This window comes from Phalacrocorax aristotelis, chromosome 5, assembly GCF_949628215.1.
Source record: "Phalacrocorax aristotelis chromosome 5, bGulAri2.1, whole genome shotgun sequence".
Lineage (NCBI taxonomy): Eukaryota > Metazoa > Chordata > Aves > Suliformes > Phalacrocoracidae > Phalacrocorax > Phalacrocorax aristotelis.
Window position 1 is genome coordinate 18966343 of NC_134280.1, and position 16843 is coordinate 18983185.

At 41.6% G+C, this 16843-nt stretch overlaps 1 protein-coding gene across 1 annotated transcript in view; it reads left to right on the plus strand.

The window, feature by feature from the left end:
• The window catches only part of LOC142057380 (unconventional myosin-X-like), a 93768-nt gene that overhangs the window by 61364 nt on the left and 15561 nt on the right, over nucleotides 1-16843 (plus strand). The window contains exons 23-31 of the mRNA XM_075093277.1: nucleotides 1495-1800; nucleotides 5928-5967; nucleotides 7509-8297; nucleotides 10386-10509; nucleotides 10975-11218; nucleotides 12029-12124; nucleotides 13778-13871; nucleotides 14510-14565; nucleotides 16227-16369. Of these exons, the coding sequence (XP_074949378.1) occupies nucleotides 1495-1800; nucleotides 5928-5967; nucleotides 7509-8297; nucleotides 10386-10509; nucleotides 10975-11218; nucleotides 12029-12124; nucleotides 13778-13871; nucleotides 14510-14565; nucleotides 16227-16369 (1892 nt within the window). The remainder of the gene's footprint in view (nucleotides 1-1494; nucleotides 1801-5927; nucleotides 5968-7508; nucleotides 8298-10385; nucleotides 10510-10974; nucleotides 11219-12028; nucleotides 12125-13777; nucleotides 13872-14509; nucleotides 14566-16226; nucleotides 16370-16843) is intronic.

The window sequence follows — 16843 nt, forward strand, 5'->3', positions numbered from 1 at the left end:
ACAGCCTCATAGAATTTTCATCTGCAAATTCTGGTTTGGAGTAAAGAAGGTTTTGATTTGAATAGTACCAATGATTGTTTCCCTACAGCAAGGTATTAAGGTGTCTAAATATATTCAATTACTTTAAAAAATGTCTTCATATTTCCAGCCTGAATAGACTTGAGCTTCAGGTCAATTAAATCTTCTTATGTCCCCTGTTGGATAAATAGAAATGCCACCCAAAAATGTGGGTACTTTGACTGGGATCAAGTCTTTCCTTAGCCTTCTCTTTCTTAAGGTCATGGGGCAAGCACTCTGTTTCTATAAGCCAGGATTTCCTCAGAAGTCACTTGAGGGTCTAACGTTGTTTTTGAAATGGAGGTGCTAACACTGAACACCGGATAAAAGTAGCAGTGCAGTCACCTTCTACACAGTATTTCTGCTTGCAAGTGTAACAATCCCAGTAGTATTTTTCCCATAGCATTGTGTTGGGAGTTTGCCTTCACCTGATGATCCCTCTGGCCCCTAAATCCTTTTTTGACTTGCTACTTCCTAACTCCCTCATCAGGTGTGTTTGGCCTTTGGTTCTTCAACAGAAGACCTTCTGTTTGCTCTTTCGAATTGTTTAATGTTTGCTTGAATCTAGCTTACAAATTGATCCAGATTACTGTGTAATAGTAACCCTTTTGTTATCTGCCCAGTTTGTGTATCATGTACAAACTTCTACCAGTGATTTTTTTTCAGGTCCCTGATAAAAATATTCTGTAATGCAGAGGCAAGAACTGACTTTTCTAGAATTTCGCTGGACTACAGAAATAGTGAATGATGATTCTCTTCTTTTGGGGCCCTACCATGTTTTTTTGGTTTTAAAGTATGGCAAAGTTGATTTTGATATCATTATTGTTTAAGCAAAATGTTGTGCAAGCAGATGTTTATGGAAGCCCGTTACAATGTTACATTCAGCAATCAATATTGTAGTATCACTGTGTTTTCCCAGAAACAGTAATGAGATTAAGGTGAACAGATCTATTTTTGCCCCATTTTTGCTTTTCCTGGAGTAATTTGCTTTTGGCCACTTAAAAGGTGGGGCAGTATGGGACTTCGTTCTCATACCATACAGTAAGGCCATTTGTATGCTTTTGTTATAATAAATCCACACTTGGTAATTATGCTAATTGCACAGTCAATGTGTGTGATGTGCAATGCAAGGAGTCTTTGGACCAGTGGACCTTCTCTTTCCCTGTGCCAAATATCTGTCCTTTATCCTCTGGGGGTCTTCACAAAAGTAGGTGCCCATGGAAGCAAACTCATGGTAGATACAGGAGTGAGAACAGTAAGGAGAACATGATTTATGGGTATTGGCAGTAGAGGAACAGGAATCATGTCATTTCTGAGCAACATTTTTCCAAATTCATCTTTCTGTGGATATGGTAAGATTGGTCAATATACCGGGGCATGGGAAATGCAAAGAGTGTGTTGCTTCATGGCGCATTAAGTGTCTGGTTCTGTTTTTAGGAAGAAGTATCAAAAGGTGCTAGCCAGTGTTGTTGTTATCCAAAAGAACTACCGAGCATACTTCTGGAAGAAGAGCCTGCTGCGACTGAAGGCCTCTGCAGTCACCCTGCAGAAGCACTGGCGTGGCCGCCTGGCTCGCAGCCTCTACCAGCACCTGCTGCAGCAGGAACTCAGGCGGAAGCAGGAAGTAGAGGAGAGAAGGAGGCAAGAACAGGAAGAACAGATCAGAAGAGAGGAAGAGGAAAGACAATGGCAAGAAGAGGAGGAGCGTAGGAGGAAACAGGAGGAGGAAGAGGTGAAGGAAAGGTACAAGATGGTATCTTGCACTCATCGTTCCCTAGCACTAAAGCTGCTGAGGTGTAAAAGCGGTTGTGGGGCATTGGCATGATGGTAACACAGGAACAGCAATTGCATGAAACACTGTCCCAGTGCCAGGGGGCAGAGTTGGGGTGGACTGTGGGCAGCTCAGAACACAAAACAGAGTGGAAAAAGAGTATTCTGCTTCCTTTAGGAAAGCTAATTCCAGTGTATTTTTACCTCTGTTTAGTGTTTTTCTACTTTGGCATGTACATGAAAAGAGGCAGTTTCACTGATAGGGCAGAGATGCATAATTTTCTCATTGCCTTTGCAGTGGTAAAGGAAGTTTTATGCAGTTTCCAAAATCCAGTGGAATAAGCAGCATGAGAAGGTCCCAGAGTTCATGGGTCTTGGTGTGTCCAGTATGCTGGCTCAGAGAGCAAGATGGGCAGCACACCTGTGCTGCTACGGCAGTTCTTACACTCACGAGAACAGACATCCTCTCCCTGTTCCTGCTGCTGTGTATCTCTTGTCAGGGATACGGACGTGTTGAGAGATCAGGAGGGGAAAGGAAAGGCTCGTATAACAAAAAGAGGCAGTCTGTGAGCAGTGACAGTATACCTCTTGAGAATGCTGCACCTCATGCATCATTTACTGTTCAGTCCATGGTTACCTAAATCCTGTCCAAACTGGGGATGTCTCTTGACAGTCTTTTGTTTTAAGATGCATAAAACTTCAACGACAAGAGTATTTTGTAAGTTTGAACAAATAATCCTGTGACATTTTTTCATAAATAGTTGGTTACGTTTCTTATAGGCTTTTGTTATGTACTTGTCCTGAAGTTGGATCTTGCCAGACTAAAATGTGTGAAAAGCATCAGAAAATTATAAGGTTAGAAGAATGTCACAAGGAAAAGAGGTTGCCTGCGGTTTCATTGGAGACAGTAGGGTGATGTATCTGCTGGGACAAGACATGGAGTCAGTGACCCCAATGATGAATAGTTTGGTGAAGGAATTTGTTGAACTACACTGTAGGCTCCATTTTATCAATGTGTCAATATTGAACAACAGCCTCATCAGCAACATGAAGCTCTGCAAGCTCACAGTGCCAATAACTAGTTTCCAGATATCAAATGCTACAGATGCTTTCAAGTCTGAAGTCCTCATTGTACTAAGTAGAGCTTGTCCCTACCTAGTTTTAGATAAAAGGACCTATTTAGCTTATTCGTTCTAGTGTGTTTCTGCCCCTGCCCTCTTGTGCTCAGCCCATGAAAGATGTGTTGAACCCAGCATCATTGTAAAGAAGTGTCAGTGTTCCTAGGAATTAGGTGAACTGCTCATTTTGCTTTCACTTTCTACTTGATGTCAGATGGCTTCATTCAGAGTGAGTAGCCAAAAGGCACTAGCAGACCAACTTGACTCAATCGTGAATTTCCATTTGACCTCAAAAATGAGGCAGAAGTCTACAGAAATTGAAAATTGGTTAATCTACTGAGAACAAGCAAAAAACCTCAACACATGTGCAGAGACAAAATTAGAAGGGCCAAGATGCAAACTGAGCTATAACAAACTAAAAGTTGGCCTGCAGTTATTTTGCATACATTGTGAGTAAAAAGGAGACATGGAGCAATTTGGTCTTCTGTTCAACAGTAAGAAAAAATTGTAATGTTGAGAAAGCCAAGGTATTTGATGCTATTTTTATTTGCCTTCCCCAAAAGGCTTAGCTGTTGGATGCTAAATACAATTAGCACAGATGTGCAAGAATTCAGAACGTAGCAGGGAAATAAAAGGTTAGACAATGCTCAGATAAATCAGGTTCAAAGAAGTAATCTGGACTCAGTGAAATTAATGTTTGGGTATTTTGAGAACCAGCTGAAGCAGTTTGAATCAGTAGCTATTTTGTTTCTCCTTTGTGGATAGCAGTGGAGTTTCCATAAAACTGGGAGATTCCAGACATAATGACCCCCTTTTAAAATGGGAAAAGGAAGAATGAGGGTTTGTGGACCAGGCAGCCTAACCTCAACTTCAGGAAGATACTGAAACAAATAATCAAACAGTTACAAGTGCTTGATAAAGGAGTTAAGAGCTAATGTATATTTCTGAAGAACAAACAGCATTAAAGTTACCTGTTTCTTTCTGTGATAGCTTATGATGTGCCTTGTGGATAGGGAAAAGCTGTAGAGGGTGGGTGAGGGCTTTGACATGCTGTGGCAATACTCTAAGACACTATAAGGAATGTGGTTTGGAAAAAAGTGTATGCAACAAGACTAGGATTTATGGTTTTACTGCATTGTATTATTGCATTTTAATTAGTAAACAGTAGTAGATTTTTGTTAAATAGGAGAGAACTCTTGGATGGGCTTCTTCTATGGTCTGTGCTGGATGTGGTACTAGTGCAATGTTTTCATATTAAGTTGCATGAGGAGATATGAGTATCCTTAATAAACTTGCAGATAAAACCATCTGGTGAGGGGCTGTAGGTATATAGCTAGACAGGATTACAAGTCAAATAATTTTGGCAAATTGAAGAAATGGTCTGAAAATCATAGGATAGCGTTCAATACAGACATATATAGATCTACAGTTAGGAATATTCAAATGCACAGAGAGAGAAGGAGGAATGCCTGCTTCAGCAGCAGGAAGGTCTGGAGGCTAAGCTGAGTATCAGTCACCAGTGTCATGCTGTGTGAGAGGAGAAAGCAAATGCCATCTATAAACAGGATTGTTTCTGTAGGATGTGGGGTGATTCTTCTGTTCCGCTTGGCACTGGTAGGGCTTCAGTTGGAGTGCTGTCCCTAGTTGTGGGTATCTCATTTCAGGAAGAGTGTGGATCAGTTGGAGATGGGTGGAAAGCACCAAGAAATATCAGAGGTCTGAAAGATGTGAGGAACAGTTGCAGGAATTAGTGTGTAGATTGTAAGCGGTATTCCTGTTTTGTTTTAAAATGGCTCTGTTTCTTGAACCCTCATCTTATTTAAGGAAGTTGTTTAACTCATGACTACTGTTAGAGATCTTTCAGTAGGGTTGGAACCATCTGGATCTCACGTGTGTCAGCTTTCATTTATAAACATTTCCTGGATTATTTTTTTTTGAGAGAGAGCGAGCGCACAAGAGTGAGAACTTTAAGGAATTTGTGACTTGCAACTGCAGTTTAGTATTTGGCTGGGAAAAGCTGCATGGCCTGGGAAATAAATACTGTTGCCCTCCTGTTCTGCTTGAGGTTGAATCTATAGATTTAAAAGTTACCACTGCCAGCCTCAATTTAGCTGCACAGTGGTTGCTACAGGCAGAGTCTTCCATCCAGCCACATCCTATCCCTTTTCCCTGTGCACGACCCTGGCATTTGTCTGTCTCCTAGTTCAGTTGTATGTGGCGTGCTTGTGATGGAAAAACTGGCCATAGTGACAGTTTTCCCTTGGAGTCCAACCTTTTTGATCTGAGTGGAGATGCAGCACTGTGGGATAGTTTGGTTTTTTTTTTCCTCTACTCATGTTTACTAACAAACTCTGACTCTTACAGCCTTTACTAGTAAACTAGGTTTTGCATGCCACTGAGAAGTTATGCAAGCTGGAGTACCCAGGTCTTCAGAACAGAAAGTTCTCAGCTTAGTCATTTAACAAGTACAAAAATTTGGTAACTTTTTGAGGGCTTTGGTATAGTAAAAGCAAAACACAACACAAATTCAATGCTGGTTTTGCAGTAATTCTGTTCTGGTTTTTTTTTTAAAAAAAAAAAAGAAATGCTGTTTCCTGGTGTCTGTCAATTGTGCATGTGCAACCTTATTTAATATCCATGGACGTAAAGTACTTCAGAAAATTCCATTTACATTTATCATGAGTCTAACTGATCTGCCTTTCTGTCACTGTTTCCAGTGTCCTTCCTAGTGTTTTCCAACTAATCCAATTTCCTGATTGATCTGAAAGTTAAGTGCATGGGGAAAATCTGTTGTATCCACAAAGGTCATGCCAACCACAGAGAATTGGATTTTTACCAAATTACAAAAGCTTTTAAATCAGTCTTACAACAGGTACCTTATCTTAACCTTATCCATGGAGGGATGATGTGCCCATGTAATCCGAAAGCCTCATGTAAGAGAATGGGGACTGTCTGTTGACTATCACGTCTTGTTTTTAACAGAGAAAAGGAGCAACTGAATGCACTACTCCAGGTGGCTCAGGTAAGTTTAACAGTTGTTCTTTTCTTGTGTCTTCTCTGAGTATCTGTGAAGGGTCCTTCATTGCTTGCTCTTTGCCTGGAGCTAATGTTGTTATTGTGGAAACACTATTGAAAAAATGGGCTTTGTTCCCTCCAAGCTTGCCGGTGTTTGGTATTGGCAGAGGTGCATAGAGTGGTGCACACATAGGTGGGTTTTTTTTTTTTCAAGGCTCCTGTACCAGCTTGCACGGTTCCTATTTGAAAATTTCTGTATTGACCATGCAGCATCTTTTTTTATCTCTACTGCTTGAGCTTATGACCTTGTGAAGTGCTACTCTGTGACACAGTCTGTTTTGCTGGATTGTTGCCTCTGACAGCAAAAATAAGAGTGCGGGTGGCTGCTACCATGGTTAAAATAAACGCCTTGTAACTGATCTAATTGTTTGTTAGTACGTGATATATCAAAGAGTAGGCCACCTACCCTGAGGTTTGTGAAAGCAGCTGTGTATCATCTTCTTTCTTTTCCCAAACCACTTGTTCCCCAGTTTCAGGCCAGCTCTGTTCAGAAGAGGTGATGGATTAGAGTATAAAAATGCATTTGTCCACAAGTAGGAGTCAAGTAGAGAACAAGCAGCAGGGTAACTGTAAAGAAAACAAGGATTGTGGCTTAAATGGGACAATTCATTGGCTGCATTGTCATACTCCTATCAGGAAGTACATTAAATCCTTTTGGAATTTATTTTTGCCTTTTCTTGTGTGTGCATGTTTTCAACATCCTCTGTAGAGGGGAGGGTGGCTTTATCTTACAACTAAATGTCAGTGAAAGTTACCAGTATCTTCCGTCTTCTAAGTATTGTGTACTTGCTAGAAATTTCCTGTTACTTCAGTGTGGAGAATAGAGGAAGACAGAGTCTTCAGCAGCCAGCCATCATCATCCATCCAGTGATGCTAAAGAATGCCAAGAAATTCCGGGTGGAGTTTTGGTGGGGGGGACTGGAGTGGGTACAGCCCTGCTTCACTGCAGATATCCCTTCCAGACCTAGATTCCAATGGTCAGACCCCCACCTCAGGAAGCTATGAAATTCCCAAATGTTTTAATGAATTTCTGGGAAATCTTCAGCTCTTAAGCAGGCTATGCGTAAATGTATTCACATATAGTTGCTTTCTCCTGTATGTGTGTATGCATGTATGGGTGTTCAAAAAGAGAGGACAGGCTTTCAGAATGCTTTAATCCAAATTGTAGTGTACAAAGGGCTGTAACATGAGCAGCAAACAGAGAGGCTCTTCTAAAAATTCACTGATCCCAGTGAGCTACTTTGTACGATTCAGAAAGGAGGTAGGCTGCTGGAAGAAAGGAGGTACTTGATGATCCCATAGTTCTACCTTTAGCTTTTACACCAAGGATGATTGCAAATGCCACTGAGAAAAGGAGAGGATGCTTAGAGTCATCTTTCTGCAAATGGAAACTACAAGGCAAGTCAGGAGGTAGGAAGAATGAAAGGTCCAGGCAAGGAACACATATAGGTTGAAGAAACTGCTTTAACACTATTATAAATTCTTTAGGTGGAAGCAGTGAAGACTGAGGAGGTAGATATTCACCTGCAAGAAGAAGAGAGACATCAGATGGAGGAGATCTTAAGACTGGAGAAGGAGATTGAGAAGCTGCAGCAACAGAAAGAGGATCACATGTCTATCATCTGCGAAAACACCAGGAATGAAATCAATCGGCAGCGAGAAGAAGAGATCCAGAGGCTGGAGAAGGAGGCATCTAGGGTTGCCCAGGAGTTCTTGGAGCTGCTGGATTTTGGCAACCTGGATGAAAGTGTGCAGAACTTAGAGCGCTCACTTTCTAGTGAGGGAACACTCAACATTGACTGCAGCCTGGTGGCACCACTAGCTGAAGAAGAAGTGGATGACGGTTTTCATGCTGATAGCGAAGGACAGCTAGCTTCGAGTTTGGTCATCTTGAATCAGCATGGCACAAGAAACAGTGATAACTACTCAGAGGAAGGTGCAGACACAAGCCTTTCACTTGTCCAGAGGGAAGTGGGAGAGGTCTCTGATACAGGACAACCTCTGGAAAGATCCTCTAGCCCCAAGGTGCAGGGAGCCTTAACTGACCCGGCAGGAAGCATTTACAGCACTGTCTCAGATACACAGAGGAGTAACAGCGGAGAGGTGGGAGACGCTATTTACACTTCCCCCCCAGATGTGGAGTCTGACTATGACCATGAGGAGTTTGATGGCTGTGGAGATGCAGGTAGCACTTCAGCTGAGCCCCTGAATGGTGAGGAGGGTCTGAGACACTCACATGGCACCAGCCTGGACTCCAACCGTGGCAGCCTGGACTCGGTAAGAATCCCTCCCTTCACCTTTCTGGACATTAGTGTGACTTTGTTGATATTTATAACACCCTTGCCTTCTTACTGTATGCCTGATTGCTCTGGGTATTGTCTCTGATATATAGCGCTCTCTCACAACAATAAATTTTTGCTTGAAACAAAGGGGAGTCATAGATAGGCTGAAGGCCAGAGGGCTTGTGCCTATCCAGTCTTACTGGTACATAAGCTAGCACATATGTACTTAGGCTATTTTAGATTGTTTCCATCACCATATATTAATGTAACACCCTTTAGGAAGACTGAAAGCAGCCAACTAATATCTTGTAGGTGTATGCTGTACCTTAGAGAGATTTCACAGAAGTAGCCTGAGCTTCTAGTGGACAGTCACAAGAGGAAATGGGAAGGGCTAGGGTTTGATTTGTTTCCATTACTAAAACTTCTCTTGCTAGTCCTCTTACTGCTCAGAGTCAGTGTTTTTTTTTTCAGTCACTCTGTACAAATTAAGCTGTTCTAACCTTGAAGAAGTTACTGTGCTGATCCAGGCTGGGTCCCAGTGCACGCAACCAAGACCACTGAACCTTTTCATTCCTACTGCAGGGACAATTGACAGGGTAGTAAAGCTGGGCTATGAGCCTCGCACTTGAAGCATCTCAGCTTAGATCCCATCCTAGGCTCTGGACTTCCTGAGTGCCCTCAGGCTAGTTGCTTAATAATGCAACGATAAATCCCCTTACAGAACAGGATGCCAGATAAGCCCACATAAGATTGTGAGGAGTTCAGGTGTGAAGCCAGTGACAGCCATAAAAATACTTTAGATAAATGATCTCCCTGAGAATAGAGACTTGAACTAAAATATATCTTCTAGAAAATGATTGGGATTTGTTTTGTTTTGTTGTTAAGGCATTCAGTTTACTTCCTTTGCTATTCTTTTCCAATGGTGGACTGTGACCCTTAAAAAGTTACATGACTTTTCCTGTTTGCAATTCCCTAATGTCAGCTGCTAGCCATCAGATTTTTTTATGATGTGATCTGCTTGAGTAAAGGTACCTTCTCTGTGGGCAGGTACTCACAGATCACGGTCAGGTAATCTTCAAGTCATGAATCATTCTGTCACAGCCTAGGCCAGTTCGTACCATCCTCAAAATGTAAATAGAAGTGGAGGATTTTATTGGGCTCCTCAGTGAGTAAGACTCATGAAAAATCCGGTTGATACTATGTCATGGCATGAGCCACAGGAAGAGATAACTGCAGCTGGGTCAAGATCCCATCAGTTGCTGCTGATCCAGCAGTATCTGCTCTTTGAAACTTAATGGCAAAAGAGGGAGAATGAATGAATGAATGAAACAGGGATGAGACAAAAGAGGAGTACAAAGGGATCACAGAGAGAGGACAGAAGGAAAAAATGAAAAGAAGCAACATGCATCTGAGGAAGGAAAAGGTCTAAGGAGCTGCCTTCATTAGTACTAAATTAATGAAGCCGATCAAAGGAAGTTGTATTTAAGGTAGAAGAAATTATAGGGTAATTTTGGATTTCATGTGTGAAGTACTTTCTCATGGTGGAGGGCCATTATCTTGTTGGAGAATGAGGATGAGTCAATACTGTACTATTATTTAGGTCTTTTTTTTTAGGGTTCAGTTATCCTGGGATGTGCTTTTTTTTTTCCCTAATCAACCCAAAGCAAGGCATTTCCTTGCTGGGGTTAGATTAGTCCTCCATCTTGTCTGCCAAAAAAAATCAGAAAAATCCTCCAACATGAAAAATTCTTTCTTAATCCCATTAAATCAGATTTTGGACTATGGGCTCTGCCTTCAAGCAGGAAGGTTTGTTACTGCAGGTAAGTGGAGTTTTCTCGCCATGTCCGCTGCCAAATGCCACTCTCCTTTCTGGCATGAAAATTCCATGCTCTGGGAACTCTTGCTTTAGGCTTTAGTGGGTAAGCTGTCAAGCCTTTAGTTTTACTGTATTGCTTCTTTAGTAAAGGGACTATGTGTAGTTTTGCACCTTCTGATCATGTGACTTCTCTAGCCTTGTTACTTTGCTCCAGTCCTCCTGCGAGAGGAGGACCCAAGTAGCCTGTATTTCTTCTTTTCCTTTTAGTTTCTGGACAGTGAAGAAGAAGTGGATGTTTACATTGATACAGATGAAGAGTTTTGTAATGGACGAGTCACTATCTTCAATGGCTCAGGACCACCCTATTTTCACAGCTATCTCTACATGAAGGGTAAGAGGCTTTAGCCAAAACCATGGAAGGGCATAATCCAGGAAACCCACTTTCCTCTTCTGTTTCTCCAGACTCATCATCTTCGTCTGCTCTTAGTTCTCTATTTACTTTTTTTCTTCTTTTATTTAAAACAAGCAAGAGCTAGGAGGTGGATGTCACGGAATTAAACTGGATATCTTTGCCACTGAAATCTAGCTGTGCTCACTTGGTATGGGCTTAAATGTTCATTCTGAGCCTCAAAACTGAAGACAATACAAAAATATCTGAGTAGTGCATATATTTCTATATTTTGTGTTTGTTTCACTAGTTTGTTCTGGTTTTCCTCTGTCCAAACATAACCAAGCATAACCAAGCTCCTCTGTTCCATGTTAGGAAGTGGCAACTAAGTGCCCACGAAGCAGGATCAGAATGGAAATATTGGTTGTTGTTGTATCTCTGATGAAATCTTGCTCCCCCACTTTGCAGGAGGTCTCATGAACCCATGGAGGCGGCGCTGGTGTGTTCTGAAGAACGAGGCCTTCATGTGGTTCCGCACCAAGCAAGAGGCACTGAAGTCAGGCTGGCTCTATAAAAAAGGTGGAGGCATGTCAACACTTTCACGCCGCAACTGGAAACGCCGTTGGTTTGTGCTTCGAGAATCCAAGCTGATGTACTTTGAGAACGATAGCGAGGAAAAGCTGAAGGGGACAATTGATATCAGAAGGGCAAAGTGAGTGAAGAAAAAATCCTATTGATCCCTAGTATTTACTCTCTAAATCAATAATGATGCCAGTTTATTGGCCTATGTACCTCCCATAGGGCTAGGAGAATCAGAAATGTATGGGAAGGAAACAACAATTAGAGATTCCAGTTTTACTGTGGAGGGAGTCTGGAATTACTTGATAGTTCTTTTTCCAGTCTTGCATTTCATAATCTGGCAGAAGCTCTTTCCAAGCCATGGATGGAGCCAGACCAGGAGGGGCTAATTAAGTACATACCCCATGCATTCTCCCCTACCCTGACTCCATCTGTTTCCTGGCTTCTCCAGGCATTTCAGAGAGGTGGTATGAAGCTCACAGTGGGATTTTAATTTGGCAGCATGTACTATGCCTTTTTCTGGGCCCTGAATGCTCTTTTTGCTGCTGTAGCCAATTCCTCAGCTCCTGCTGTAAGAAAGAGACTAGTCATCATGTGGGCCCATAAAGTGCCAAAAAGAGTGGCACACCCCACTTTGTAAACAGCCCTCTGTATCAAATTCCCTGTTATCTCTTCTTCCATCTAGTCTTCTGGTGTCTTGAAGAAAACCCATTTAACACCTTAAGCTTTGCTTTTGTAGTAGATTAGCTGTACAAATCTTTTTAAGGAGACCCTAAAAGTCTTAGTTACAGGAATTTTATATTTCTGTCGGAATTACAAACCACCTGAACCAGTGATTTCCCTTTTTATGGTGAACGGTGTAATGTGAAAAAAAATGGGCCAGATGGAATTTATGCCTGTAAAAGGTTCTCAGTTTTGGCTGTTGTGATTTGCTGTGTTCCAGGGAGATTGTGGACATTCATGAAAAGGAGAATGCCTTGGATATCGTGACAGAAGACAGAGTTTATCACATTGTCGCAGAGTCACCAGAAGATGCCAGGTATAAGAGTTTTGTTAGGTTTGTTCATTCAGTGCAGGTCTGACCCAACTACTCATGGGAGAGCCTGGGAAACAATCAGTTCGCTTTTGCTGGAGAAAAGAGGGGATTAATTCCAGAGTGTAATTTTTAGCTTACTGTGAGGTACCATACCTGCTTTGGGGACTCCCTGTTGCAGCTACCAAGATGGTGGTTCAGCCTATTGGTCAGTCATGGGACTGCTGCCTTATGTGGCTGTAAGCATGCTGAAGTCAAGGGTTACTTCAGGAGACACACAAAACCTTAATATAAACTTGAACATCTAATAGCTGATTTATTTATTAAATGGAATCTTGAATCAAACAAAAAGTCTATTCAAGTTGTCTGTAAATGATTGCAAGAGCAGCTGGGTTTTATCCAGGAGACAGCGAAAAGGCTGCAGCTTATCAGAGTCTGTAGTGTCGTCTGATAAAATCTTCCCAGTGCAAAGCAAACAAATGACTCATGTCCTTCCTTCTTGCCATCCTGGCCAGGCAGTGGGAATCAGTTGTTTAAGGGCAGGTTGGTCAACCTGTTCTGGCTATGCAAAGCCAAGTTAAGAGTTTATTGTCCCTAGATGCTCATGTCTTCCTACTTTCCCTATTCTTACCAAGGCTTCTGCTCTCTCAGCCCAGACAGTGTAACTGTTTCTCTGATCTACTTTAATCTAATTCCATGAAGTTATTTATATCTGTTGTTATTCCATTTGGGTGGAGAGAGAAGAAGGGGGAAAGTGTTTGCACTCAAATTAATTAACAGAAATAGACTAAAGAACAGCCACATGAACAAGAAACAGGCAAATTCAAGAAGCAGTAGCTGAAGAAACGGTAACTTCCTAACCCAGACCTTCCACCAACTGGAATAGGTGTGCCCAGGGTAACATTGTAGAATTGCTAGGGCAAGTGTAAACCAAATGTGGCCTCTGTCAATGCCATAGCAGTCTCTTTTCTGAGGGAGAAGAAAGCACCAACACATGCACTAGCAAAGGAAGATTAGCAGATGCTGTAGAGTATCCAATTTGAGAATCCGCCGTGAAGTCTGTATGTTTGCTGATCTCACTGGAAGCTGCAGATAAGAATCTGCTTGTTCTGCAACAGAGATTAGCCTCCAGATACGTCTGTAAGGAGAAGCCCTTTCACAGACAAATACCTCCAAATTAACATTAAAAAAAAAAAACCAAACATGATTAATTGACAGCCATATGACTTTCAAGTTTACAAGAAGATCAGATAGAGACTACTTAAGGCGGCTCCCAGGCATCTTTAGGACTCCAGTCCAGGAAGATTCCCAACTGACCCAGTCTTTACAACTGCTGTATGCTCTTCTCAGTCTGCTGACATGTGCTCCCTGGTGAGGCCACTGCCTGCTTACAGTTCCTTGAATAGCAAGTAGAAAACTGGATTTTGCAGGAGCAGCTGTCAGTGGATTGGAGAACATGCACAGAATTTTCATGGATAAATAAGGAGGAAGGAAGACATTAGTCTGGTATGATCAGCCCAAGAGATATTTTGTAGCATAGTCCTCAGGAAATTGTGAATGAAGACATTTTCCCACAGGCAGCTTTCCAGGTTCCTTGATCATATTCTAGAGCTAGCTTCATTACCCAAATCTTAACTTTGAGTCTGTTTCGATTGCCAGCGGTTGGTTTAATGTCCTGAGCCGAGTACACAGCGCTACAGTGCAGCAGCTGAGGGAAATGCAAGATGAACAGGCCAATCCAAAGAATGCTGTGGTAAGTTACTGTGCAACCAGTTTGCGGCCATGCTTAGAGCCCTCTGTGTTTAACTATTTTGTGCATGTTTTTCCAGCACTTGCAGTGCTGTAGTTCATGAGCAGTATAAGAAAGTTGGACGATGATTATAAAGAAACAGCAAAGCTGATAGAAAAGAGGGTAAGCAGTGAGGAACATAGTGGTTATCGTGGGTGGCTCAGCTTGATCACTAATGGCTCTCCTGTATGGTTTGGAGGGGAGAGAGGGGCTGCGTCATGCAGATAAAATGTCTTTGGATGGGATTATGGGACTAGTCTGGGCCACAGTTATTCCAGACAAAAGACACGCAATTGGGAAGAATAGGGTATTTGTGTGTTTTGTTAGTACCGAGATGTGGAGGCAGAGGTTATTTTAGACCTTCATAACAATCTCTGGAAACTTGTAGCTCTTTTTTATTCCAGTCCTGTGGAGCCCTTGCACATCTTCTCATGCTGTTTAGGGAGCAAAGATGACTCACTCATGCCTTTCTCATATGTTCATTTCTACTCCAGCTATTGGAATTTAGAGGAATGTTTTCAGTTCCAATCCTGTTCATGAAGGAGAATGTCTGTAGTGTAAGATGCAAGTAATTCCTGTTATCTGTGTCTCTCACTGTACAGGGAACCCTGGATGTGGGGCTTATTGACTCTGTCTGTGCTTCAGACAATCCTGATAGGTAGGTACAGCGATCTCACCATCTCTTAGACTGGAAACTCTCTGACATATTTCTGTGGGTATGTCCAGGTTTTGTTTGGGGTTTACATTTGTTTAAACTCAAGAATTTATCTCGAAAGAAATAAACTGAACTGAAGTCTTCAGGTTGTTTCAAGCTATGTCACTTCACAGACATGAAGTTCACAAGTGTATTTTCTTCAAGTGAAAGTTTAGATACTCTGTTCCTTTGTAAAAGTGGGAACAGCATAATCTCAATGTCAAGAAATTATAGTCCTACCTATGATTAACACTGAACAAAAATGTCCAGCAAAAGCAGCACTTCCAGTTTTTCAACAGTGTAATTTCAAGTTTATCTTGTAAATTTAGAGAAAAAAAACCAACACTGTGGAAGAATAACAGATGAATTTAAAAACCTGTACTCTTCTTGAAATCTTTGCAATGGAACAGAGCACAGACCTTTAGTTCACAGATTGGTTAGTTGCAGAGAAGAGATAATGGGGCATTTCATATAACTTCACATTAACATTTAATTATTTCCTACAGTGTTAACAGGTTAAGCCAGGGAAAGCTTCTCACTACAGTGCTGAAGCAAAATGTTAGCTATTAAGTTATTTACCTCTGTGGTGTTTGGTTTTTTTTTTTTTCTCACACAGATTGCCAGGACTTCGGGTTTACTAGTTTAGAAAATGCGTATCTTTGTAGTGAACTAATATTTCATTGATCAAAATATTTTAGCCAGTTCTCAGCCTGGACTCCTCATAATTAATCTGTGTCCCATTAAAAAACTAGGCCTAGGCACAAATAGTAAGCTGAAGAGTCAAAATTTGTGTATCTGCTGAGATACACTCTTTTAGAGTACCAGTGTTTGAATCAGCGTTATACAAATTCCAAGGAGAATGCATGTTTTTCAACCGAGGTTTTTATGCAGCTTATTTTTGTATTCCATAGGTTTATGCAGTGGCTTGATTTGCGCCTTTTGCCTTTTGCTTCATACTTGCATTCTACTTTTCAATTTCTCTGTTTTCTCATAGAAGTATGTGTTAGCTTTCAAAGCTTTCTGAGTTGTTTCTCTTGGAACGGGTCATATTTTTATTTTTCCATTTTCCTGTAAAGCATCAATTCTGTGCAGAATCATTAATATTCTTTTGGTAGGACACATTTGTCTGTTGCAAGAGAAGGGCAAATTCACCTAGGAGCAACATAACAGTTTTTCCTCTGTTTTGTCAGGATCAGCTTTCTTTTTAAAACCCATCTCCAACCCATTTGATCTGACCCTGCTGGGACCTACATTTGCTACTGCATCACTGGTTTTAATAAGTATGAGGAGAATGGCTGTACTAGCTCAGTCCAATAAGAGGGTAGAACAAAGTCCTTTGCTTATGAACCCAGGACATTTTACAGCTGGTCATTAGCTAATTAATGTTTTCTAGTCTTTGGAAATAGCTTTTGAAAGACGTTTAATCCCATTTATTGGTCTCTGCATTCATCAGTGTGCAGACCAGCTGCACAGGAGATGCTCTTAAGTGTTTCTACACTTCTCTGTCGTTTGTTCAGAGAATCTTTTCTGCATTGTTTATGGGAAGGTAGCGGACATGAGTTTGGGTGTGCTATGAGTTGAGATATTTGGTCATGACAAATTTTAAATCCTTTATTTTCTGGCAGACCAAATTCTTTTGTGATCATCACAGCAAATCGAGTGATTCACTGCAACAGTGACACCCCTGAGGAGATGCATCACTGGATCTCCCTGCTGCAGAAACCAAAAGGCGAATCCAAGGTTGATGGCCAGGAATTCCTTGTGAGAGGTAAAAGGAAATGCATGCCATTACACCATGTGAAACTCATCTTCCATTTATAATCTGAGGGGGAGGTTTGATTGTAGCTAATCCAATCTACGGTTTAGCTGCTCTCCAAAAACATTCTCTGCCCCCTCCATCTTCCTGTCCACTGCTTGCCACATCCTCTGTTGTGGTGGCGCTGGCTCTTACCTGATTCCCTCTCAGGTGGATTCTGAAAGCTAAACGTGGAAAAAAATAAGTACTTCTTCATATGTTTAGTTTTATGATGTTAGTTCCATAGCCTGTTTCAACACATCCAGCAAATGCCATCAGGGAATAGGAGGGAGCATAGCTGCTGTTGAGGAGCAGCTGGCTTAGACTGCCTATAACATGACACTGCAGCTTTCGTTCTCAGAAACCTCTGTTCCTTCTGACACCTGTCATGTAGACAGGGAGGGAGATAGATCTTTGTGGGCTTGCTGCTGTCCTCAGCTAAACTAA